The sequence below is a fragment of the Chrysoperla carnea genome, chromosome 5, assembly GCF_905475395.1.
Source record: "Chrysoperla carnea chromosome 5, inChrCarn1.1, whole genome shotgun sequence".
NCBI lineage: Eukaryota > Metazoa > Arthropoda > Insecta > Neuroptera > Chrysopidae > Chrysoperla > Chrysoperla carnea.
This window is the reverse complement of record NC_058341.1, coordinates 43,879,887-43,905,733: the sequence shown is the minus strand read 5'-3', so window position 1 is coordinate 43,905,733 and position 25,847 is coordinate 43,879,887. Positions and strand designations below refer to the sequence as shown.

At 30.1% G+C, this 25,847-nt stretch overlaps 1 protein-coding gene and 1 non-coding gene across 3 annotated transcripts; one reads left to right on the top strand and one right to left on the bottom strand.

The window, feature by feature from the left end:
* Positions 1–590: 590 nt before the first annotated feature.
* On the bottom strand, positions 591–25,279 carry LOC123301788 (ubiquitin carboxyl-terminal hydrolase 32). 2 transcript variants are annotated; one of them, XM_044884686.1, is made up of 12 exons: positions 25,154–25,279; positions 18,550–18,781; positions 15,668–15,995; positions 15,317–15,545; positions 14,956–15,258; positions 14,705–14,887; positions 12,712–14,349; positions 10,326–10,498; positions 3,999–4,303; positions 3,046–3,481; positions 2,507–2,857; positions 591–1,600 (listed from the first exon to the last, which is right to left on the bottom strand). In XM_044884686.1, exons 1-12 carry the CDS (start codon positions 25,209–25,211, stop codon positions 1,295–1,297), a joined length of 4,542 nt encoding a protein of 1,513 aa, XP_044740621.1. In that variant the 5' UTR covers positions 25,212–25,279; the 3' UTR covers positions 591–1,294. The 2 variants fall into 2 exon arrangements, with proteins under 2 accessions (XP_044740621.1, XP_044740622.1); XM_044884687.1 differs by having other exon boundaries at positions 10,374–10,498.
* On the top strand, positions 11,219–11,291 carry Trnak-uuu. Its single transcript has one exon. It is a non-coding gene; the product is annotated as a tRNA-Lys (tRNA).
* Positions 25,280–25,847: the final 568 nt, after the last annotated feature.

Genomic DNA, 25,847 nt, shown 5'->3' with positions numbered 1-25,847 from the left:
ATGTTTATTGGTTTTTGATGACTTTTTTATTTGATTATATACTTTTTAATTTTTAAATAATTATTTCAAATATTATAATGAATAAATTATTTACAATTAATGTGAAATATCACGTTTTTTATATGGTGATTTTTTACCAGCAATATCAATAAAACTAAAAACGAAATTATGAATCACTTTGTACACGCACAATTATGTAATATGTTTACAAAATGTAGCACCAATAAAATATAAATTAGCAAATAATTTATAAACACGCGCTGTACATCAAGAGTTCAATTTATTGAAATTAATTTGTTAATTCATTGAAGTAATCAGGGATAAATTTAAATTTATTTTTAAAAATGTTTGCTACAATTTACGTAGAATAAATTGACGAACAACCTTGAATCTATAACTTTAGATCGTAAAAACATGAACACTTAAAAGAAGTAATTAATGAAAACTGCTCTAAATCCTAATATTTAGTCCAGTGAAAAATAATTGTTTAGTACGATTTTTTAATAAAATTTTAATTTAAATTTCTTTAAATACTTCCTCAAACAATTCAATGATTTATTTTCGAATTATTCTTTAATTTACACGTAAATTGTAGCTAAAATACAGGCGATTCAAATATGGCTATAGCCTCAGACCTATATAATACATAATGGCCGTATTTTATTGTTAAACAATAGTTATGATCGAATCAATATTTAGTCTTCATTTCAATTATTGTATTTATTACACAGTTCGTTATCGAAAATATTGAAAAACATTTAACAGATGACAGAACTTATCAAAAAGAAAAACTTTGTTTTTATAACAGCACCGAGTAATCAGCTGCTTAGCATGTAGCTCTGTAAGTTTCCTATACCTTCCTTTAAAACATCAAATGGAAACAAAGATGTTTCCTAACGAAAAGTGCTAATATAAGCAAATGAAGGTTCAGGATTTGAGACCAGGAGCGACGCATATAGGGCGAAGCTTCTCTGCCGCGATTTCCCCTAGTATGGATGAATTTTTCAGATCTTAAAATTCTAAACATAACTTCTAAACAGATACAAAAAAGTTATACACATTCTAGAAAAACTAAGTTTGCAATCCACCCGAATATTTAATTCGTAAATTATTTGCTTATTGATAAGTCGTATTATTTGTTAAATAGTTTGTTCCGTAATTTCGTAAAAATCCTGCGTATATATTTGCGTAACGTAAAATATACATAATTATAATTAAATTAACATAAAAAATAATTGATCGTAATATATTTTTAATATTCACACATAAAATAAAAAATTTGTTTTACCTAAAATTATGAAATAACACAATTTTTACGTGGATCTGTGTCACCGTCATCACTATCAGTATCCTGTACAGATACGGAACCATTCGATGTATCAGGAAAATATGGTGTATAATTTAAACCAGACCGTTCATAAAATAATATATATGCTGAACTTGTATCCATATTTGGTATTTTTGATTTTATACCATCATTTGTTGTATCCAAAGCGCGTGCCACTTCTCGACATGAACTGTCGTTATAACAATACCATGATCCATTTGGATTACAGGCATAACAAATATAATGCCCACCATTTAACATACCAGAATGACTCTGTAAATGTATTTATATATTTCATTACCATCAAATCTCGATAAAAATAAGGAAATCAACGTAACCATAATTTAATATTTATAATATTTGAAAATAGGGCATCGGAAACTGATTGAAATTAAAATTTTTAAATTAAATAAAAAAACTGAGACCTCAATACAAGTCGTTGGAGCAAAGGGTATTAGATTTTAATTCTATGACTCTATCCAGCGATAGATATAGGTGTTAGCTCGCATAGATATATGATATTTAACGGAAATGTTGTTTACAGTCTTGTTAACTATACACATATAAAAGCATACCATAACATACACATATAAAAAGTCAATGTAACAATTTTTGACAGCAAAAATTTTGTTAAAGATTTATATAAAACAAATTATATAAAGTAATTAAAGTTATAAAAAGAATTATATAAAGTAATTGTTTTAATTTTAATTTGGGTCACCATGTCGTTTAAGTATCGTTGTATTTGAAAACACACACACGAACCCATATAACAAGAACATGAACTTACGGGGCTAGGACTAGTTATCGGTCGTTGCGTATTTTGTACTGCTCATCAGGCTGTTTTTCCTCAAACGAGAGAGAAAGAGATATTTACACATTTAAATTTGTTTTCAATAATTATCAATTGATTGAAAAGAAAAGTGTAAAAATTGAAAACGAAAGACAGCCTGATATTCTCTCCACTCGTGTTTCACGTCCTTGTTATATGGGTTCTTGCACACACAATGTTTATGAAAATACTTCACCTGACATCTAGCGCTGACATCTTAGCGTTAAAATCCAATAGAGTAGAAGGTACGTGGCGTATTTTAGTTTATCTGATTAGCTGTTAGCGAGATTAGCGCAAACAGACTTCAATTTTATTAAAATAGAATTGGTATTTTATATCTTACTTACCACAACTGCGTATAATTGATACTTCATGTCAAATGGATCTTGACCTTCCGCTAAATGATGCTGATGAAAATCTTGCAAATCTTCATCATCAACCGGTGTTCGACGTAAACTTGTTGATATCAATCGTTCTCGAACGCCACTTGTTGATTGCGATACATTCTCGTCGGATGACGATGTGTTTTTAGAGGTTTGTTTTAAATGATCACGTAACTCTCGGTGTCGTAGTATTGTCTCCTGAGGAACACTTGCTAAATATCCAGTTGGATCGAAATCACTAAATGGAAAATTGACTACCTTTTGTGTTTTTACCCATTTACCATTAACGCAGTCAAATCTTTTTAAGTGGACCACCTAGAAAATAACAAGAAAAAAGGGTCTTAAATATTTAAATCAGAAATCCTTTAAAATTCCGTCTATAAGTTAAATTATAAACATTTCAACTAATGTTAATCGTTTAAGTCCAATGACTCTTGGGGCACTCTGAAGAAGGTAGACATTATCTAAAGACATGTATCATACAACTCATAGAAAATAATTACCAAAATAGGTGGTAGTCTCCATATTTGTAATTTTTTGGTAGCAGGCTGTGAACTTTTACATGAACTACAATGATATTTTTCTTCAAGACGTTCTTCAGACGTAAAGGCACTCAAACAATGATCTAAGTCTATTGGCTCTGTATGTTTTTTACGACATTGTTTTACAGTATCATCTTCAATCCATGCACGTTCCCTTGAATTTTGGTATCGTAAATGTAATGCTGTTTGGTCCCAATCAATAGCAACATTTAAACGTAAATCTGTTGAATTTGAATGGTTTAACATATTAAATGCTTCTGATACTGGTATTGAACGACATGGTAAATGACAACCACGACAAAATTTATTCCATGGACATAAACCACACCATCTATTACCAAAATTTGCACCAACAATACATAATGTAAATGGAAATTCGTAGCCTAATGAATCATCACTGTAAAATAATAATTCAACATTTAATGTTTGTTTTCTTCATTTCCTTCATATATTTGGATTATCAATTTTCACAAAAAAATTTTAGAACGAATTTCCTTAACGCATGTTATCGTTCTGATTTATTTGCGAGTTGAGAGGCTAGGCCAAATAAAATGTAACAATGAAAAACGACACCTTTTTGCAGTGATTTTTAAGGCACTTCCCCATTATCTAGAAATTATCAATCGAAAAGATAGCCGGATGCACACGAAGAGAACCGAAGACGTACGAACGCGCGCTGACTAGTCACATACAGTACCTACGCTAACAGCCGCTATTGTGTGTTTACACAGTTTTTTTTTCAATACGTTAAGTTTTGTTGCGCGACACCTCTCTCTTTTTTTATTATTTAAAATTGAACTTAGTTGGTTTACAAGAAATTGGAAGTTCGTACATATTTAAATAAATGTGATGATAATAAATGTGTTGTAATTTTCGAATCAAAATTATGGATTATATTAAATTAAAAAACATACCAGTCAGTAGCATGATTAGTTTGATCAGTTTGAGGCATAGGACTCAAAAGTCGTGTAACTTGTGCCCAAACCGCTTCATATAATTCTTGACATGTAGTTTGACCAGTTTTATATCCCAATAATAATGGTACACCAAATATAATTGGCTTACATTTATGTTGTGATAAAAAATATGCCTCTTGTCGTACCATTTTTCGATGTATTGCTACAATGTATGACGATTGTTTACCACATGTAGGATGTAAATGATTTTCATTTAATTGAATACTGTTGGACCTAGTATTTGTTTGACAATTATTTGTTGACTGAAAAAGATATCCAAAAGTAAGAAAAAGTAATTTAAAAAAAATTTTACATTTAAATTAATTCTGCCATATTTCCTTCTTTATCAACCTAAAACAATTCTTTAAATAATCTAGGAGCTGATTATATAAGAAGACAAACTTTTATCAAGATAGAAATCCCCCCACCCTATGGTCCGTAAATCAAGGGCTCATTAGACGATTAGCAAAGTTCGTTGATTTTTTTATGGATCATAATCCTTTAACAAATAGTAGCACGATTCATATATTTCTTTAGAAGCATGTCATAACTGAAAAGTTTTTGTGGAAATATCAGTAATCGTCAGAAAGTGAGACTAATTTTTGTAACAACTTCAAATACCAAGTAATGCCTAGCCTTTGCAAGAAATCAACGGAGTTTGCTACTAAAAATCCACAAGTCGTACTAGTCTTTGTAAAAAAACAACGGACTGTGCTATACTTCGTAAAAAATCTGTATTTGTGCTAATCTTAACATGGGCATCACATCCTTGAAGAATCCATTAATCGTTCTACTGTTTATAAGATATTATCCGTAGTGTAGCAATTTCCACAAGAGCCTCTGAGTTGTACTACTTTTCGTAAGAAGGGTCGATATGTGCTTATAGTTTTACGGAATCAAAACATAATATTTTTTATTTGAACAAATCGAACCCGGGTCCTCTAATTATCCAGTCTAGTACCGGTTATATCCTATGTGATTGAACCGGTGCATGTATCCATTGTATTAGTATGTTCTTGTACACAGATCACAAAAACTTTTAAACTGCTATATAAATGGTACAAATTACATGAAATCAAATTTATAGTTTTTTTTTCAAGTTTTTGTGTGATTTATATAAGTCAAAGTCCCTAATACAGAGACTGTACACTTCAATGTATTAATGCACATTATGTATTTTCATTTGAATACTTTTAATATCTTTTGCTATTATAACACATTATACCACTTAACATAAGAGGGCGAGACTGTACACTTCAATGCATTAATGCACATTATGTATTTTAATTTGAATGATTTGAACAAATAGAATGTATTGAGATAGCAAAAGCTATTTAAAGTATCATGTAATTGGGACTTTGATTTATATAAAGCATACAATAAACTTGAACAAAAGTAAAAATTTGGTTTCATAATAAAAATATAAAATTTTTGGCTGATAGAAATTAGTCTTCTTTTAGATAGCTACTAGATTTTTAGCCCATATTTATAAATTGGACCAATCATCATGAAACGGACAAAATATTTTAGATTTTAAAAATAAAGAAAATTTTCTATAAATTAACTGCTACAACAAAACAAAAACGTAGCATTATAATTATACATAACTTCAACTAAGTAAATACAAATTTTAAATTCTACTGCGTTCAGTAAGCAATTATTTTTTTCACAATATTCCATAAGCGTTGTAAAATATAATATAATAAGTGCGTGGCGTAACTAGGTTTTAGGCGCACTGTTCACAGGTATGAGTTAGGAAAAAAAGAGAAGCGTTCTTCACAATGGCCTTTAATGATAAATTGTATGAATCTAAAAAGGATAATTCATCTAGGATATTTTTTAATATTCCTGTAAGACATTTGAAGATGAAAATCTAATGAAATCAATACGAATAAGGAATATTTAAACCTCTCTGTATTATTTTCGATATTTACAACTTACGATGAAAGCAAGGACTAATAAATATGTCAGTGATCCTTTACAAAATTCCCAAAGGGTTATGTAATTATTCTAATAAGGCCAAATAAATTATAACAATTTGTTGCATATTCATTCAGTCTATTATTTCAACATTCTTTTAGATACTTTTTGAACACGGTAGTTACGCCACTACCATTTAATTTTAATAACTACAAAACAAAAATTTTATAAATAATATTAACTGCAATCTTTAATTTGATAAACTTTTCCACTCAAAATATAAATTTGTAATGTTATTACCAGACTGCTCCAATTATTCAGATTCACTGTTTGAAACAATTAATTATATAAACAACACCAATATTTTTTATGCAATGAATAGTACCTATTATTGAAAAAAAAATAAACATAGTGGCACACGAGTTCTAATAATGTTTAAGGAGGACCTTTTTATTCTAATCTATTTGCCAGCACCGAAAGCAACGTAGTTAAATTTAACTGGAGAGACCTGCCGGAAACTTATTATGTCGAGCGTTTGAGAAGCAATAATTCATTCCATTAAATTAGAATTATATAGTTCCATTATAAAGTCACAAATTACAAATTAAGTGCAAAATAACCCCTATCTGTTTATTTGGTTATGGAGAGCACAATATATTTTGACGAGTGTATATATACAGGGTTATTCACGTTGTTGACAAGATTAAGACTAAACTGCTTGATTTTAAGAAAATTTTGTTTCTTAAATTTCATAGATGGAGGCATATTTGCTATACATTTTAAAATTATTTTGGATAAAGAATGTCCGGAAAATACGAAACGTACCAAAGTTTTTTTGTTTGTTTAATGGAACACTCTGTATATTATTTTATTTTCAGGTTCTGCGATCCAAATTAAAGTGAGTTCATTAAAGTTTATCTCACTTAATCTTCACGGTTTTTGAAATATTTTGTATTTTCCGAAAATTTAGTAACAATTTTAATGTATACATTCTAAAACATTATATATTCGCTTTTCAAACCGGAGTCTACTTATCGATTGAGTTTTTTTGTCGCAATTGTAAATAATTTAATTACGTATACAGGTTGTCCAAAATTACGACTAAATAATTATAAGTTTAAGAAAGTGAGGTGAATATACAGAGTGTGCCATTAAAAAAATGTAACTTTGATACGTTTCGCGTTTCCCGGACATTCTGTATATTCTGTTATTTTATCTGATGAGTTTTAGTCGGTTTATTGAAAGATTTAACGCAATTATTTTAATGATTTATAATGTGCATTAATTGAAAAAATATTTACCATTACCATTGAATGAGTATAATACATACGCAAAATATTATCATCAAAAATTTTTGAAATTCATGAATCACTGCCTCCTAATCTATGAAAATTATAAGACTGGAATTGCATAATTAATTTTGATTGTATTGAAATAAAAATTTCGAATTTTATAATTATTTTGACATAATATATAGCAATGAAGCATATAAAGCTTGTATTGAAATGAATTTGATAAATAAGCATAAGCTTTTAAACATTATCGAAATAATGTTTTGTTAGAAAGGATCATTAGGTGTTTCAGCATTAGTGATGTATTAATACAACACACCTATAAAATAATACCGTTTATTTCCGAAAGTTTTTTTGTGAAAATTTATTTTCAATTTTAAGATCTGAATATTTTCTTTTGGCAACTGATAGTCCGTGGGACAGCACCTTTTTTGTTAAATGAAACTTCGTGAGCGGCTTCCTTTTGTCGAATCTACCGAACTGTCTCTATAATTCTTCGTTGCGGTTTCAAATGAAAATGATAATTTCATATTTAAGCTATCGATCTGAAAAAACGGAGCAGGGAATTTGTTTGACATTATGACCACCTGATAACATTAATAATTATTAAACAATTCAGCAAAAGTGAACTATGTATGTATTGAAAAAGTGAGTACAGCATGTATGAGGTGGTAGGCAAGCTCATTGGTGCAGTATTTTTGCCGGACAAAATATTTTATAGTTTAATAATTATAATGTTATCAAGTGGTCATAGTCTCCGAAAAATTCCCTGCTTTTTTCAGATCGATAGCTTAAATAACATGTTATCATGCTCATTTGAAAACGCAGCACTTTCGGAAAAGATCGTAGAGACAAAGACAAAGTTTGGTAATCAAAAGGAAGACACTCACGAAGTTTCAAGTATGTATTAATCATTTAGCAAAAAGGGTACTATCCCGCAGGCTATAAGACTAGTTTAAAATTTTACGACCTACCCTTTCAACACAATTATATGATTATTGCTAACAGTCGCACAATAATATTTTGCATTTAATGTAGGAACGTAATCGAAAAAGACTTTTTTCCAATATTTAGGCGATATTTATAAGTAATCAGGTTTTATTCATTTATGGAAAAGAGAACGTATTTTATTTTTATAAAGTGAGAGAATATTTCCAGTATTTTTTCCACGATATTAGTGAACATCTAATTTTAAAAATATCGTCCCCATTCATGTATAGACTTAATTGGTTAAAATTTATGAGTTATGGAAACCTGTCAATGATTGAAACAAACAATGGAATGCATTTCTAAATATGATTTCGAAATAAAGTTTGTATCGAACGTTAAATTATGAAAATATTTTTAAAACATTCCAAGTTATTCATAATACACCTTCAAAACCGGTTTCTATCATACAAATGAATTAATTATTAACATTTTTTACACAAAACCAAATTGGTTAAAACAAAAAATAAACGATTTTAAAAATATAGTTATATAATATTTTTCCACTGCATTATAAAGGTACGGCACAAACACATTATGAGTTCGAAAAAACTTATTTTCTTCTGAATTTATATACACAATGAGTTATAGTGGAGTCAATGAAGTTTCAAAGTCGTACAAGATTAGTCCTCAATCTTATATCTGATTTAATCGAATTAAAAAAATATTATTTACTATGTATTATTCGAAATATTTATATTGGCAAATTAAAGAAATCAGCTTTTTTTTGTTGTAAAAAACAGCTTTCAGTCAAACCTTCTGAAACTATGTTTTCTAATATATTCTAGTGTGCATGGCTCTTTGAAGCCAACCCTTTAAGAAACTGCTTATAATAATAATAATACATACAAGAAGGGGTGCTCCTCCTTGAGAAAAAACAGTCACCCGAAGACGAGGAGGCGTCTTCGGGTAAGAGATGCTATTAAAATCAGATAAAGTTATGTGAATCTGCCCAGGCCAGATCGGAACCTGACGCCCTGCAGATTTCTGCGGGTTCAAATAACATGTATGGAAGTTTAGTCATCCCCCATACATGCCTTACAAGTGAGATAATCAAAGATCCCTATATTATGACGATTCCCCATGTTATTTCAATCGACAGTGTCCTGTCAAGAATACCACCACCCTTTTCAACTGTGCTACAGTAAGTTTTAGACGACCACGGTCGAATGACCCAGCTGGGGTTATGCACAATACTAACCAAGAAATTTCAAATTTCATAAAGCACAAATTATAAAATCCATAAGTTTAATTTTAAACATTCAATTTGAGAGAGAACCATTCAAAAATTTGTGTTTTTATCAATGTAACTATTCTTTATTTGATTAAAGAGTTGCATTTAAGAAGGAGTCTGAGAACTTCTCACAATTCCAGAAAACTGTTATAAAATTTCCCGTGGTTATCAATCTGGAGCATAAGATGTTAACATGGTTAGGGATTGATTCTTCGAGTTAGTTTAACTCTTAGATAATTCAGAATCAATAGGTATTGATATTTGCAGGAACTTAAATAGGAGAGTAAAAATGTTTGAGCTCTTGAACGATTCAATACTCTTGACGGTTCAATCGTTCAACGTTAGGATAGGTTCCGATCCTAAGTGCAGGCAGCCCATTTAAATTGGTTAGAATTATGCTCCGATTCAATCTTTGCTATAACAATGTATGTTCTTATCGTCATGGAAACTATATTTATAGATAGCCGAAATGCTCGCTAAGAGATTTAAGTTAAGAAATATTTCATCTTCAGATTCCTATCTCTGGAAGTTAATGAACAGGAAAACAATTTTTGTATTAATAAATTTCATAAACACCTAATTTCTTCGAATTCAAATCAGTAATTTTTTCTGCCAATTATATTTGATTATTTCGAATAATATTATTTGCCTGTTATATTTTAAGGACCCAAAAATAAAAAACATTCTATGACTCGACTATTAAAAATGATAAATGTGCGGGGGTAATATTTATATATTATTTGACATAAAAAACAAATAAGGGTAACAATGGATTATATACGGGTTTTAGTGTGCTATTAATGGCAGTGAATTGATTTGTTTTTGGTTGATACAGTGCTTATAAGTGCGTACCTTAAAGCAGAATAGATTCGGCATGCACAACGCTGAGTTCCACCTTACCTCGGCCGTGCCTTGATTTTGAGCAGCAGAGGTTTCTACACTTGATGTAATATCCTTTCCACCATTTAACAATGTACTATTTACTTTACATCCATTTGATGAACTATTTGTGGACGCTAATATTTCTGAAAAATTTATTTATATTTTTTAAATCGTATTCGATAAAATAAGAAAAGTAAAACCTGGATAAGAAGAAGTTCAAGGAAAAAGTTTGAATAGTTTTTAACTAAAAAAAAGTTTAAGTTAAGGTTTTCTAATACAAGATTAAAAGCAATAACAAAAGTTTTTTAAAAATCGAATAAATTCAGCAGAAATTGAATGAAAAGTCTTTATGTTAAACTGATTTTTGAATAAGTGTTTTTAATACTACTTATAAAATTTCTATCCCCTTTTTTAGTTTCCTTTATCAGGAGGAGGTATGATACTTTTTGAAGGCCTTGTAAATCTTTATCTGTATAATATATGTAAGAAAATTATTGAAATCTTGCAGAATTAAAAAAAAACACAAATGACCATACAATATACTTGAAGTAGTGGTTAAGGTACTTGTCGCTAGTTTAAATAGGAATTTAGTTTCTGATTCATTTATTTTTATAAGTAGATAAAATTTATAATACTCCAAATACATATAATATACATATAAAAAGGAATATTTTATACAGAATGAAGTTAATGGAGAATTAAATCCCTTCTAATATTATGGATTCCTTCACAATTAATGCCAACTAAGAGAGACGGTCACTGGTCCTAATTAGTTTATGTCGTGGAAAACTACGTATTTGGTTTTAGTCTGATTAGCATATCGTTAGAAATACCTTAAGTAAGTATTGGGCTAAACATCATATGCCCGGGTAGCTCAGTCGGTAGAGCATTGGACTTTTAATCCAAGGGTCCAGGGTTCAAGTCCCTGCTCGGGCGAAAATTTTTTATCTGCTTCCAAATTTTCCTGATCGTTGTATGTCTCTGTTGCATGATTTGCATTTACATAAGAATTGTAATATATGACAAACTAATATTATTTATTTAAAGATAAATCTGAAAAATTAAGTTTTATCCCACTTTTTTTTTTTTTTTTTGTTGTGGTGCATTATTAAAGGTCAATTTAACTTTACTAAATTTAAAATACCGGCAAATACGGTTTTTTCCCCTGTAACTCTCTCCAAACCATAGCCAAAGACACTCTCGATCAAATTACGCTTCAAACTAAAAAATTTAAAGCGGTTCATCAGTTTAGGAGAACAGACAAAAGGCAAACAGACATATAAATCCTTCTTTTTGCGCCGGGGATTAAAAACGTGCTCATATATACGTGCCTTATTTGTGATAACAGTTATATTTCTTACTGTACACAATACTTAGACATAATATGTATATACATACTCAATACAACTAGAAAGAACCGTTTTCTTGGAATAAGAAAATTCATAATAAATTAATGTATTAAGATAGTTGGATCACGATAACCAAATCTTAAAAAATCTTCAAAACTTTTAATATAATAAATTAAAAGCCTAATGCACACGCTGTAAAATTTGTAGACAATTTAGCACGCCTAACAAGAGATAATTGCAATTAAAAATGACATAACATGGGATTTTAAGTTATGATTAAAATTTATCACTTTTTGACAATTGGTACATTTAACCAATGCAAAAAGTCCCAACAAATATCAATTTTAATCGAGGGACAAAAAAATTTGAATTTAGCAATTCTCAAGGAGACGGTTATTGTATTCAGAATTAGATTTAACATCTACTCAAAATTGTATTGCATTCTGTAAAAAAGGTGTGTTAACGGACATTCTACCTTTGTGTTTTTATCCCAATTGTCTTTTAAAACCCGATGCTAAAAGGAGAGGTGTTAACAATTTGACCACTATGTGTGTGTGTTTGTCTGTTTGTCTTTCTGTTTGTGGCACCGTAGCCACTAAACCTAAACGAATGAACATATTTTGATTTTTTGTTTGAAAGGTAATCTAATGGAGAGTGTTCTTAGCTAAGTTTCAAGAAAATTGGTTCAGTTTGGAGAGAGCTACAAGGCCAAACGGCATTGGTCGGCGGTTTTTAAAATTTTGTAAATTTCATTTGTTTGAACTTTTGTTGCCAGTTTATTGATTGGAATATTGTTTTTGATGAAAGGAGTGTTGTTTGTGCTAACTGAAGGAGAAAAAGTTAACTATTAATTTTCGACTAATGTAGCCAAACTACCTAAAATGCTGAGCTCCGATAGCACAAAAAAAATGACCATGCTCAAGGAAAATTTTAGAAAAATGTTAATCTATTATTTTAAAATCTTACAGAGACTATTATAGACAGTAAAAAATAATATTTTAAGTTACCTTTTGTTGAATTTTTTGTTGGTTGTGTTGTAACATGTGTAACATCTGGTAAATGAACATCAGTACTAGGCATTTCATAAGCAAATAATTCAATAACATTTGCATTTTTAAGTTTATGTGAATCAACTGGTAAATATTTCAACTGTGAGTTTGATATTTCAGCTAATAATAAATGTTCTGGATTGATACCACACATTGGCTGTAAATGTTTTTTTAATTCCAAATATGTTGCTTCTGAATTTAACCGTAAACCATATTTAATTGGTATTGAAGCATCTAAACGTATCACTAACACTTCACATAACGTAAAACTTTCCATTGGTAACGGTAAACTCAACATACTAAATGGATCAAAACGTACTGACTCATGTCCACACGTTTGACATGTGACTTTTGATTTCAATTGACCATGAAATAAATCTATTATTATCGATTTATTTCGAGCTAAATGTTGATCCCATGCCTCTTTCGCCACTTCACAATCCGGTCTCCCATCGGAATCTTTTAATTCGGTATAAGGACTGACTGCAACACGATTTAAATCTTCATGTAAAGCATCTAAAAGCCAAGCTAATAGCTCTTGTGAATCATGCTGCCCACCGCCGGCTAAATGTGGTGCATGTTTTGTAACACACCATCTCAATTTTAATGGAGCTATTGATCGTTGCCCGCTACCGCCCCATAATTCTCGACATAATTCACCGTACCGTCTGGCTAATTGTCCCCGTGTTCCTAATGGATTATTTGAATTAATCTCACATAATTGCATATCTTTACTAAAATACTGATTTAAAGGTCGCGTATTGCTTACAGCTTGTAAAGCTGCATTCATAAAGCAAGTATTTCCTAAATTATGTAAACCCGTAGCACCAGGTGGTGGAGATGACGTAACGCGACGTTCTTGCCCTCCAGTACAAAGTGCACTTAATTCTTCTGGCCATGTCAAGTCTTTGTTTCGAACTTCTAATAATATTTGATCGTCATCCGATATTCCTAAGTCTTGCAATGAAATATTTTCATCTTCTAATAAAATTAATTGATCTGAATTAGGCACATGCCATAATCGAATATCTTCGATTCGAAGTACTAAGCGTTGTGCTAAAAATTCTCCAACTTGTCGGACACAAGCTAAACGACTAAATGCAGCAGTATGAGCTAAATATCGCCGTGGCACCGATGGTGCGTTATTCGATGTTAATCCAACAGCAGAACCATATCCACTCCAAGCAGATGCTGTCCCATTGCCACCCGCATTTTGATTTGTTGACTGATGACGTAAAATTCGTAAATTTAATGGGTATAATTCTAAATCGACTTCACTACTACCAGGGGGACGAATTACTTGCCGTGGAAGGGGTAATGGACCACCATACCATAATGCAAGAGCTTTCCATAATGAATCGGGTACTAATTCAAAATCCCTATGTTGAGCTAATGTTAAATCACGTTTTAAACGACCACCTTCTCCAGTTAACGTTGCTACTTTATACATTGGTTCGGCTACTAATGCTGTATTATCGATTGGACCAGGAGTTGTTGAGCGTTTTGTACAAGAACCACTACTGCTCGATACACCACTACTGCTTGCAATACTTGAGGTATCTCCTCCTCCGCGACCCAATAAATCTCCCATTGATTCTGTAATTAATTTAATTAATATATTTATCAAAATATTATCTAGAAATTCACTGTATTTAAGATTCTTTTAAGCTGGATTTTGTTTTTCAAGAAGCAATTTTTAAAAAATATGTTGAGAATGTTTCTTTTGTATGATAATAAAGATAGCTCGATAAATTTGTTATTTTTTTATTTTTTTTTTTTAGTTTTCAAAAAAGTATGTCTAAATAAATCACTCATTATTTTAGAAAGTAAAAAATTTTAATCCTTTTTCGACTTGAGTACTTTTCAGGTTGCTCTAAAGACATCAAAATTTTGAATAGTTCACTTTATGAATCATTCTTTAGATACATGGCTTACATTTTAGTTAACTTACCCGTAGAATTGGACGTAAAACTTTCATCGCAAGCAATACCTTCTTCAACAGGTCGACATGTACACGAATCAGATCGTGTAGATGTATAAGAGAGCCACGAACGCCACCAAGTTGAACTAATTAAATACCAAAATTGACCAACACAATATCCTCGCCTCTCTTCACGAGCTAGCCATTTAGTAACTGAAATTGTTAAATTATAAACTTAGTGATAATACATAAATTCCTGAATTTAAGTAAATAAATTTTACCAATATCATGCTCGTTATGTCTACATTGTGGTCGCAATCCTAAAGCTACATGACATACTTCAAATAATAACTCTAAGAAATGTTGTGATGGACAACCATCTCGAACACCCCAAATTAAGAAGTCTTCTTGGCTTAAACATCCATTAACAAGTTGATTCTCAAAACCTTTTAGCAGATCATTGGCTTTCACTGGTAATTGTTGTTCATTTTCTTTGGAAACTAACTCCAAAACTTCCGCCATATGTTTTAATTCATTAGGATTTAGTTTACCATCACGATCTACATCGAAGACCTTAAAACAAACTGCAAGAAAAAGAAATGTAATAATCTTCAATTATTTTTAATTAACTGATTTGTATACATTTCATTCGTTCTGCCATAGGACCACGACATGCTGCACTCACACCGCAACACAATTCTTTAAAATCAATATGACCATCTCGGTTTTCATCTAACGCCAAAAAGAAGCCAGCACAAACACTTTGGGGTATCGGTGGGGAAACAAGAGGACTTATGCAAGTTAGATCTAATTGATCAGATGATGAACCATTTTGTAACGCCCAGAAACATTTTTCTAATTCCGATATATCCTTAAAAAATAAAATTTTTGTCAAATAATTCAAAGAATATATTCCCAAAGTTTCATAATAATTGAACAAAAATTTTAATAATTGTGGGATCTTTGAAAAAATTTATGATAGTTAATACATACATGTTCTTCTAAATGTGTAACACCAGCTAAGGTTTGATAAAACGTTGGCATTTCTAATTCAGAACTTAAACTGACACATGGTTCTAAGAGTAGCCATCGTGATAAACCTGTTCCATCTTTATTAATTGTTAACCATAATCGAAACTGTTCAAATCCCACTTTGTCCTGCCCCATACTAAATAACGACGCTGACGAACAGTAATGATCACCATCGCCGTAATGATTACCACGCCCCGTTCGTAACGATTGTTCCAATTTTAATGTTTTATTAAAATCATTTTTAATAATCCATGAACCCGATTCGTTGCAGTATAAAGTCCATAAAAATCTAAATAAATACAAAAGTAACAAATAACAAACGAAAAGAAGTTCTTTGAAATGGGGTCTAAGACGATAAAATCAAACGTGACGACTAGTTTTTGTGTTTCCTAGATCGAATATCTAAAGGACCCGGGTTCGAGTCGCGGCTTTTGTGTAATTTTTTTCGATTCTTTCCATTGGTTCAAATGAAAATACGTAATGTACGTTTTCTATTGAAGTGTACAGTCTCACCCTCATAATTTAAGTGAACAATGTGTTGACATAGCATGTGTTAACATAAACTTTTAAAAGTATCATGTATTAGGGACTTTGACTTATATGAAGTACACAAAAAATTTGAAATAAATGTAAAATTTTTTTTCATTTTTGGTAGTGCGAATACATATAATTTGTGTCACTCACATATCTAAAAGATCCGGTTTCGAGTCTTCTCTTCTGTGTAATTTTTTCGTTTCTACATCATTAAAGTCATATTTGCCAGTCAAATATTATTTTTGGCCTTGAAATGAAAGGCTGTATACTGCTTACGCAGCACTTACTAAAGCTTTTATGGCACATTAATCTATCTTTTCTTATCTATCTTATTAAAATTTCTAGCAATTTAGGGAATATCTTATATAATTTGAATTTCGTAATAATACCGTTATTGAACAATAAAATGACCTTCAATATTATGTAAGTAAATTTGACTAAGAAATATACAAAAGGTTTGTAGTTTTTAACTATTGTAAAAACCCATGTTTTTTTACTAATTACAAAAAAATATGTGTGGTTTGGATTTTACAAGTTAAAATATGATGTGCACACCACATGACTTCCTTGTAAACTTTTAACTATTGAAAAAACTCGTGAGAAGTAGAGCACCATTACTAAAGTCTTATTTCCGCCTCATTATATATTTCTTATTAAGAGATGCTGTTTTTTGAAATGGTATTCATGACTTTCTAGTTTTTGAAAACATGTAATATTTACTTAAAAGAACGGTAAGGGAGGCTACAAACTTGATACTCCTAAAAAGGCTCATCCTTAACACTAACCTAATCTATATATGAATTTTCAACTCTGCAGCTCTAATAATTCGACAAGAAAAAGGAGAAAGTGAGAGTGGGAAGTCAGCAACTCCAAAGAGGCATCCTTGACATGAACTCAATTCATTTTCTTCGTAAAATCTCCCCCAAATTGATATAATCAGCCCCGCTTTCATAATAACGATCCGCCTAGATAAAAATCCTACTGCGGATCATCAAACAAATTCGTTAACACCATTCACCCCCCTTCTCTGTTGACCTTCGATACAGTGTAAAAGTCTATATTTTCGGAGAAATAATGACTAAAAGATAGATATTTTTATAAGTTTTATAAAAGAAAATTTTTGTTAAATCTCCATGCAAGGAAGTGCAAAAGAAAATGTGCACAAATAAATGTTATAAATCTGAATCATCAGCATTACAAAGAACATTTCTGTTGAAAACTCGATTTTTTTCACGTTTACAATAATTTCTTTACTTTGTACAAGGTAGTAATAATAAAAATACAATTAATTTTCACTACCTACACTATTCTTAGAAAATATATGCTAATCAATATATTGAATTATATTTTATTAATGAGGAAAATAAAATTATTTCGCTAAAAAATTTTATAAATCATTCTAAAATTTACGTTATTCCGTTTCTTAAACATGATGGTCACTGTTTTTCCAAAATAAAATTCCCTGAATTTTCGAGGTTTTCCAGTTGAATAATTCAAAATTTCTCTAACCAAATTATTACTTTTAAATCGCTTTGAAAGAAAGTGGAACAAAAGTTTTACAAATAACGAAAAGAGAAAATCGTAATATAAATAAGACTCAAGGTATTAAAATCATATGCGTCATTTTTTTTTAATAATTCGTATTAGTACAAGAGACGGTATAAAGTCGATCTTCATTTATTGCACGGAAAACGTTTTTCACAAGAAAATTTTATACAAAATATTGTGAGCAAACCGTACGATTTTATTTATTTATAACACATAATATCCGACTTCCTGTACTTGTCCTACAATACACATTAAAAATCTATGGCTCTAATCTTTGTGGGAAATACAAATATTTTGGTTACCAAAGTTTTCGATTTAAAATTAAAGTTTCACTTATACACGGTGAACCATTTTATTCGTCGTTTCAAACGCCCCATTCTCCTTAGCCTGTCATTCTCATAGCATGAGATGCCCATCTTGATTACTGGGACTTTGTGCAGAGCATGCGACAGGTCAAACTGTGTAAAACCACAATTAGGCCATTTGACTGTGCTCACCTGAAACTTACTGGAGCACAGTTGGGAAGGGTAGTAAGACTCTTGACAGAACATTGTCTATTGAACTACCACCTTCATAACATAGGAATCTCAGATGACCCTACTTGTAGGGCCTGTATGGAGGGCGATGTTACTTCCATACATGTTATTTCCACATGTAGAAATCAGCAGGGTCTGATGTTTAGAGTGTTTGGATCCGAAACTTTTTATACATCAATCCTGGAAGAAATCCCGGCGGAATAAAGATAATTAAATTTTACATACTTAATTTTTTCTTCTTGTGTTCCTCTTGTTAATAAAACTAATCCGCATATTAATTCTCTAAGTGCTATTCCACGAGTTGTTCCACCACATGCCGTATACAGCCAATCTGCAATGGCACTTGGAACACATTCACCCAATACATCATAGGTAAATGCATCTTTGCCAATTGTATTACCACTTCCTGCTAGTCGTTTGAATGCTTCACAAACTCGCCGAAATTCTACATCCGATACTGCAATAGAAATAAATCAGTTAAAATTTAGAAATTTTGAATAAAACATTGTATCTAGTCATACACTAAAAAAATAACGATTCATATGTTGTTATTCTGTGATTTTTTTCGGAGTTCATACATTTTTTTTCTTTGAATTAACTTTGGGATATCCAGATGCATAGAATTCCCCATCAGATACGTGATGAAAAATGGGTAAATATAGGAATGGTCAGGAGCTGAATACACAAACTTTAAAAGCTTACTTTCTTCAGCAAATTTAAGTGAGTAAAATTGTTCAACATTTTTACAAAAACTGGCGGTTATTAAATATAATAGTAAATAAATCTGGTAGGCAGAGAAACACCATATACTTTAAATCAGAAGATTCTTCTACAGATAAAATGATTTTCAATTCAAGTTAATTCTGAAAATGTATCTTGCTTTGGTTTATAGACCAAACTACGGGAAATTATTCCTTTTCATCAGTATGTGACGCGTATCCAAGCGAACACTTTTTGGAAGCAGTCCTTTGAAATATGTCCACACACTTTAAAGTAAAGTTACAACGAGCACAAAAGAACATTTTCTATGATAGAAAATCTTTGATGTTCAGGCTTCAAACCTGGTATGAAGTCAATTGCTGTACCTAGAGGTACCTTCGCGAATAGTCCTTTTTGTTGGGACATCTTTTAGTCTGATTCCAAAACCTAGATGTTCAGTGAAGACTCAAATGGGTTCGAGAAGCCCATCATAATTATTGGAATTTTTCAGAATCCTTACGGCGGAATAAGTTATGCGCTTACAATGACTACACTCGAATATTTCCGTCTAAACTATCGCCTGCATAATCTCGGAATCAACAACGATCCAAAGGATGATAAAACTTCTACTCATGTTTTCATGAATATTCCAACCCGTCATAAGAAAGAAGATTTGAACTGTAGGTTACAACCCTACTTGTAGAGGGTCGATTACAGTATTTGAGGCTTATGAATTTTTAAATAGTATATGCAATATATATTACATAAACGACATAACCTTTGCCGTTTTGCAGAGCAAAATTATATCACCATTATTACTGGGTGTTTCGCCACAAACTTCTCATATTTAGTGTACCTTTGTAAACTTTCAAAAGGTGTGTCATTATAAACTTTTAATTTCAAGAAAAATTAGATTTTAATAAAAAAGGTTAAATCTGCTTTTTTGGGGGAGCTATCTCTATACGGCCGCGGCACTCAAATCTAGCTTAAACTAAAGAAAGTCTAAACTCTTAAAATGGTAGCAACATGAGATTATCGCCGCGTTATAGACGGCAAGCATCTTGGCTTCCGATTAGTTACAATTATCTTAAACGTGTGTTTGCAATGATAATGGAGTAGTATCGTCTAGCCTAAAAATCTTTTTCATTGTCTTCACTATATTGAAGAGTCAAAAATACGCGTTAAGTCGCAATAACCAATCAGAAGCAATGTCGGTTGCTTGTCATAACGCGGCGATAAGCAATCACTGGTATCATCTGTTTGGTTAACGCGAACTAGCGCTAGTGTTAGATCGCATCATAGAAGTGGAATCTTAACATATGATTATCCGTAGTATAAGCTAAAAACATATACAACACACATAAAATAAATTCATTACTTGCGGTTTTATTTAAATTAATAATTATTTCATCTGTATCAAACATATTTTATAAAACCAAATCAAAACAAAAATAATAATTATATAAAAAGAAAACAACGAATGTTAGATTTTGATACTCAACACAAATAATTCAAGTATTTATTTTTAAAAGTTGAAATAATAAACAAATATAGGTACTTAGAAAGAATTTTATCACAATAAAATTATTTTTTTTGTGTGTATATGCTTTTAAATAAATAAATAGAATTGGAATATTCCATACAAAATACATCATCACAACCTATTGTTTACCTCAGCTACACATGCTTTTCAAATAAATTATTATCTTTTTTTTTTAATAGTAATATAAATTGAAATTATTAATTTGAAATATTGTACCGACATCACTGAAAAATTTACGTAGTTTCTTTCTAATGAAATTAGATAGATAACCCAATTTATTATGAGTTATATTTATAAAAGAAAATTTACATAATATTAATAAGCTATTATCGTAGCTCTGACAAGCCGATTATTGGAATTTGCGCGGGACATGCGACAGAACAAGCTGTGAATAACCACAGCTAGGCTATTTGACTATGTTCGGTTGAAACTCACCATAGAATAATAAAATCTATCGGAAAACTCACCAGAATACAGCTGAGAAGGGTTTTGAGACTTTTGAAAGGACCATTTCGATTGAACTAACACCTTCATAACTTAGGGATATAAGATGATCCTAATTGTAGGGTCTCTATTATTTCAGAAACTTTCAGGAAGTCAGGTATACAGGGTAGGTCATTTTAATCTATTATGGCTAATAGCTCCTTTTATAATTCAAAAAATAAATTAAACAAAAGTTGCAGAGCTTGATGGGGGACATCTTGTTCTGACATCAGATTAAGGTAAGAGAAAAAAAATTTAAATTATAACGTTTTTCAAAAAAATGTTTTAAATGTTTAAATTGTTAGTTTTTTATGAGGATGAACTTTATAATTTAAAGTGTTATTCTATCTCTTACCGTTTAGGATCTTGGCTATTAAAGAAACTCGAAGAACTAGGTACAATCTGATGTCAGAACATGATGTCCCAACATCAAACTCTGCAATTTTTGTTTAAGTTATTTTTGGATTGGTTAACTATAAAACGAGATATTTTGGTGTATACATTAAATAAAATGGTCCAACCTGTATTTTATAAAGAAGCAATATCGTTTTATACGAATGGGTACTTAAAAATGCAATAAAAACACTCTCTTCATTTCAAATAACTTTTCTCCTCAGGTTAAAATATTTCAAGAAATTTAAGCTCTCAGAATATTTAACTAAATGTAAGCCCTTAAAATTTAGAGGGGTCGGCACAATTTTTTTTTTTTTTTGGTAGTTTATTTTTAGCGCAATATTCACTTGACGCAAAAATGTTACTGGGTAATTTTTATATTTCAAAAACCTATCTAAACATAATCCATATCAAGCGATCCGCTTAAAAACTTGGCACCCATAATTTTTACCTAAGTCCTACTCTAATTAACATGTCATGTTCAATATTATCAAATTTTTACAAATACTAAAATTGCACGAGTAGTTTCTGAGATATCTATCAAATTGATATGCGAGGGTAATATCCTCTTTCATATCTATGGGGTATTCAGGGTAAATACGACACACACAAAAAAGTAAAAGATATTTTTCCGAATCTATTTGTTCTCAGGTATATTTCCGGATTTATTTTTTCTGGGTCTATAGTTCCGAATCTATTTTTTGTGAGTCTCTTTTATTTTTTCGGTCCACTTTTTCTAGGGCTATTTTTCCGATTACCATACTTTCATCAGCTCCTAGATTATTGACCATTTATTCTGATACACCCAGTATACAAAATATGGCGTGTTTACATCAGTTTCATTTAAGCTGCAGGTCATTAGTGTAGGTGTTTAATTTTAGCCTTACAACTTTAAGTTGAGAAACTGCCCGTTTCAAAATTTAACGAAAATCAACTAATAATAAATTAATTTTTCTAAGGTGCTAACTGTAGAAGTAGACGTTAGACTTGACTAATATCTCTTAATTATAAAACAAATAATTTACCAATTTATGATATTAATGGCGTAATGACCTATAGCTATACAGGATTATTCACGTTATTCGACACGGAACATCTTGTATATTCATTTATTTTCAAGTTGTACGATCAAAATGAAAGTGACTTTCATTAGGATAATCGATAGTTTTTTTATCGAAATTGTGAATCATTGAATTACGTAGGTTGTACCAATATTATGACTAAAAAATTACAAGTTTTAAACGGTAGGTAATAACTTGTTCAACTTAAACAAAACAAAGCACCCTGTCAACAGAAGATGCAAGATAAAGTTCTTTATCAAATACTATCAACTTTCCTATAGATAACTGTTAACTGAACTGATTTTAACAAAAAAGGTGGGTTGATAAAGATCATTTTCCCACAATAATATATCAAAAAGGAAATATATCAATGTACACTATGTTTAGTATCAAAATAACGCTTAAAAATATTGATGCTACGAAAAAAATTATGGTATAGGAGTTCATAAAATCACCTAATTAGTTCATTTCTGGTTGTCTGTCTATCTGTCTGACAACACGATAGCTCAAAAACGAAAATCGTTAGAAATAGAACAAAAGTTTAAATGTAAAAAATGTTCCTTATTAAAAAATAAACAAATTTTGTTTAAACTATTTTTTCACGGATAAACAGTGATGTTTACTCGTAAGGACGTAGATTTAGTTAAAACTTACTTTGTGTGTAAGAGTGATTATCTTTTTTTTACTTACATGACTTAAAAAACAAACGATTGCGTAATGAACTCTGTCTATACATGGTATTTCAACAATTAACTCAGTCTATTGTTTGTTTTTACTTGTTTATTGAGATTAGATTTATTCCGTAAATAATACAGTAAGTTTTAAAAATTATGGCCAAGGAAAAAATTATTTCGGCTACTTTTGTACATTTTAAATTGGTATTTTTTGTTTTGTACTTAGAAACTTATATTATTAATAACTTCAAAAATAACACGAATTTTTCTTTATTTTTTTTGGAGAGAATCCTTAACATAATAAATAATACAATTGAATGTGAAAAAAAATCGATTTTTTTTTTAACTTAAAAGACTTTTTAAATTATATGCAAATTTTTTTTTCAACATTTTTAATAAATAATTCAATGTAAAATTTAAATTTTTAATGAAAAACTAGCGTAACATTACAATAAACTAACAGAGCATTAAATTAAATATATTATAAGGCTATCTAACCAACTAACACATAAAAATTTAAATGCGTGGGCCAAATACACAAATACATAAAATATATAATCACCAACATAGTTAACTGTTTGAATACCTTGTATGAAAAACATTCCATGGATTTTTTATCTTTAACATTTATTATCTTTAAATTTTTCTTCTATCTCCAACAAAACACAAAAAAAAGATAGTGTAAACACTACATTATAGGCTACATAGAGGTCAGGGTCCGATCTGAGCGGAGCGGCAGTCGGGCAAATACCCAGAGCGGTAAAGTTGAATGCGTCGAGCGATTCCACGGAGTCCTCAGTTTTTTCTTATTAAAATTACCAAGCTTAGTAATCCGACAAGAAAGTTTTTTCTAAAGTTTTTCTTTAAAAAAAAATCCTCCTAAGAAATTTATTTGACAATTTTGCGCAATATTAATGTGACAAAAAAGGGTTACTGGAGAAAATTGGCACCCAAAATCTCTACCTAAACTTTTCTCTACCTCTAACTACCTTGTCATGTTCAATATAATCAAATTTTTAAAAATATAGTCTTTAAGAAATTTGCACGAATAGTTTCTGAGACATCATTCATTTGACGATTTGTTGAATATTTTTTGAGATGTTTTCAGAACCGCAACGAAATAAAAGCTTTTCGTCATATTTTAAAAGCCATCCAATCATTAAATAGTCTCGATATTCTATTCAATTTTATTTTTTTCAGCTAAGTAATATACTTTTTTAAATTTTTTGTAGTTCCATAATAAAATTCGTAGAATTCAGCCAAAAGTTTAAAATAAAAAAATAAACTAGAATTAATTAATATTATTTGTATTTCATTTAAAGTAAATGATAAATTTTCAAAACATACTATCTAAATTTTAGTAAAAAATAGTTACAAATATCATGCTAATTACTTCCTATTACTAATAATTAAGAAAAATATTAAATAATTAAAAATTTAATAGAAAATAATATTTCTACAAAATTGTAGAATTCATACATTATTTATTTACTTTCCATAAAATTTACTAAAGTAAATTACGGGAATGGTAATATTTACAACTAATTGTTTGGTTGAATATTTATTTAAAAACAATAATTAAAAAAAATTGGATGAAATCTTTAAGAGGTGTTCACCTCAATAAAAGGAAACATTATTATACAATAAACACCCTAAGGGTGTAAGTAACAGGTGCATGATCTTTAAAAAAAATCTTATTAATTTCAAGGTAAAATAGTCTTATCTAATGAGCTAATTTTTTATTTCTTCAAAACAAACATAAAAAGTAATTACACGCGTAACTACTATAATAAAAACAATAAGCTTCATTAGAGATCATTATCAGAAATTTCTAATATGCAAATAAATTTTTATATAAATAAATAATTAAAAATGTAAAAAGCGTATTTGTGAAATGTCACATTTGTCAAAGTTGATTGATGAAAAGAAGGTTATGTAGAAAAAAACAAATCAAAAAATAAATAAAACACACTTACCGCGTTTGACAGCATCTTCATAGCTTAAACAAGCGCGTTTCGAATCTTTTGCACCCATTTCTCATTACAATATTCACAATATATCCATATTAAAATTCAATTATACAAAAAACTCTCATTAATTTGTTGATTGCGTTATCTCATATATTTTTATGAATGTAAATTAAATGGCCACATTTTTCAGTTGTACCACACTTATTTCGTTAACTTGGAATAATTTTATCGTGTATTATTATAGTAATTATACGAAATGTAACTTATTAATAATTCAAACAATTAAAATAAAACAAGTAATTGATAATGGTTTAATGTAAAATAGCTAAATTTGATTTCTAAATTTTTATCTCATTCAAAATATTTACATACTTGACTAGTATTACACCCCGTTAATGAGGCACTTTATTATACAGTTTGGCAACCATCTCGATAGCCATTTTAAATATATGAAGTAAGAAAAGTTATTATGAACGTTCTTATGTATAAAAGAAAGAGGGAATGTACTGTGTGTGATGTGCGCTGAATCGCATATGTACATCTTCAAGTGAAGAGATTGGCCTGATGTGTTCATGTATACACATATACAATAACAGATCAAATGGTATGATTACACGCGCACCACACACAATACATAGTCCAAAGACTCTTTCTTTGTCTTAAACCAGTGATGCGAGTCACTGGTTGGGAATCCGCAGTC

Bases quoted from the DNA above. Each gene is read 5' to 3' on its own strand.
- LOC123301788 (XM_044884686.1), bottom strand. From the start codon at position 25,211: ATGGGTGCAAAAGATTCGAAACGCGCTTGTTTAAGCTATGAAGATGCT. The intron at 4,304-10,325 runs GTACGCACTTAT...TATCTTTTTCAG, and splicing joins CGAATCTATTCTGCTTTAAG to TCAACAAATAATTGTCAAAC. The intron at 1,601-2,506 runs GTAAGTAAGATA...ATACATTTACAG, and splicing joins ATCAATTATACGCAGTTGTG to AGTCATTCTGGTATGTTAAA.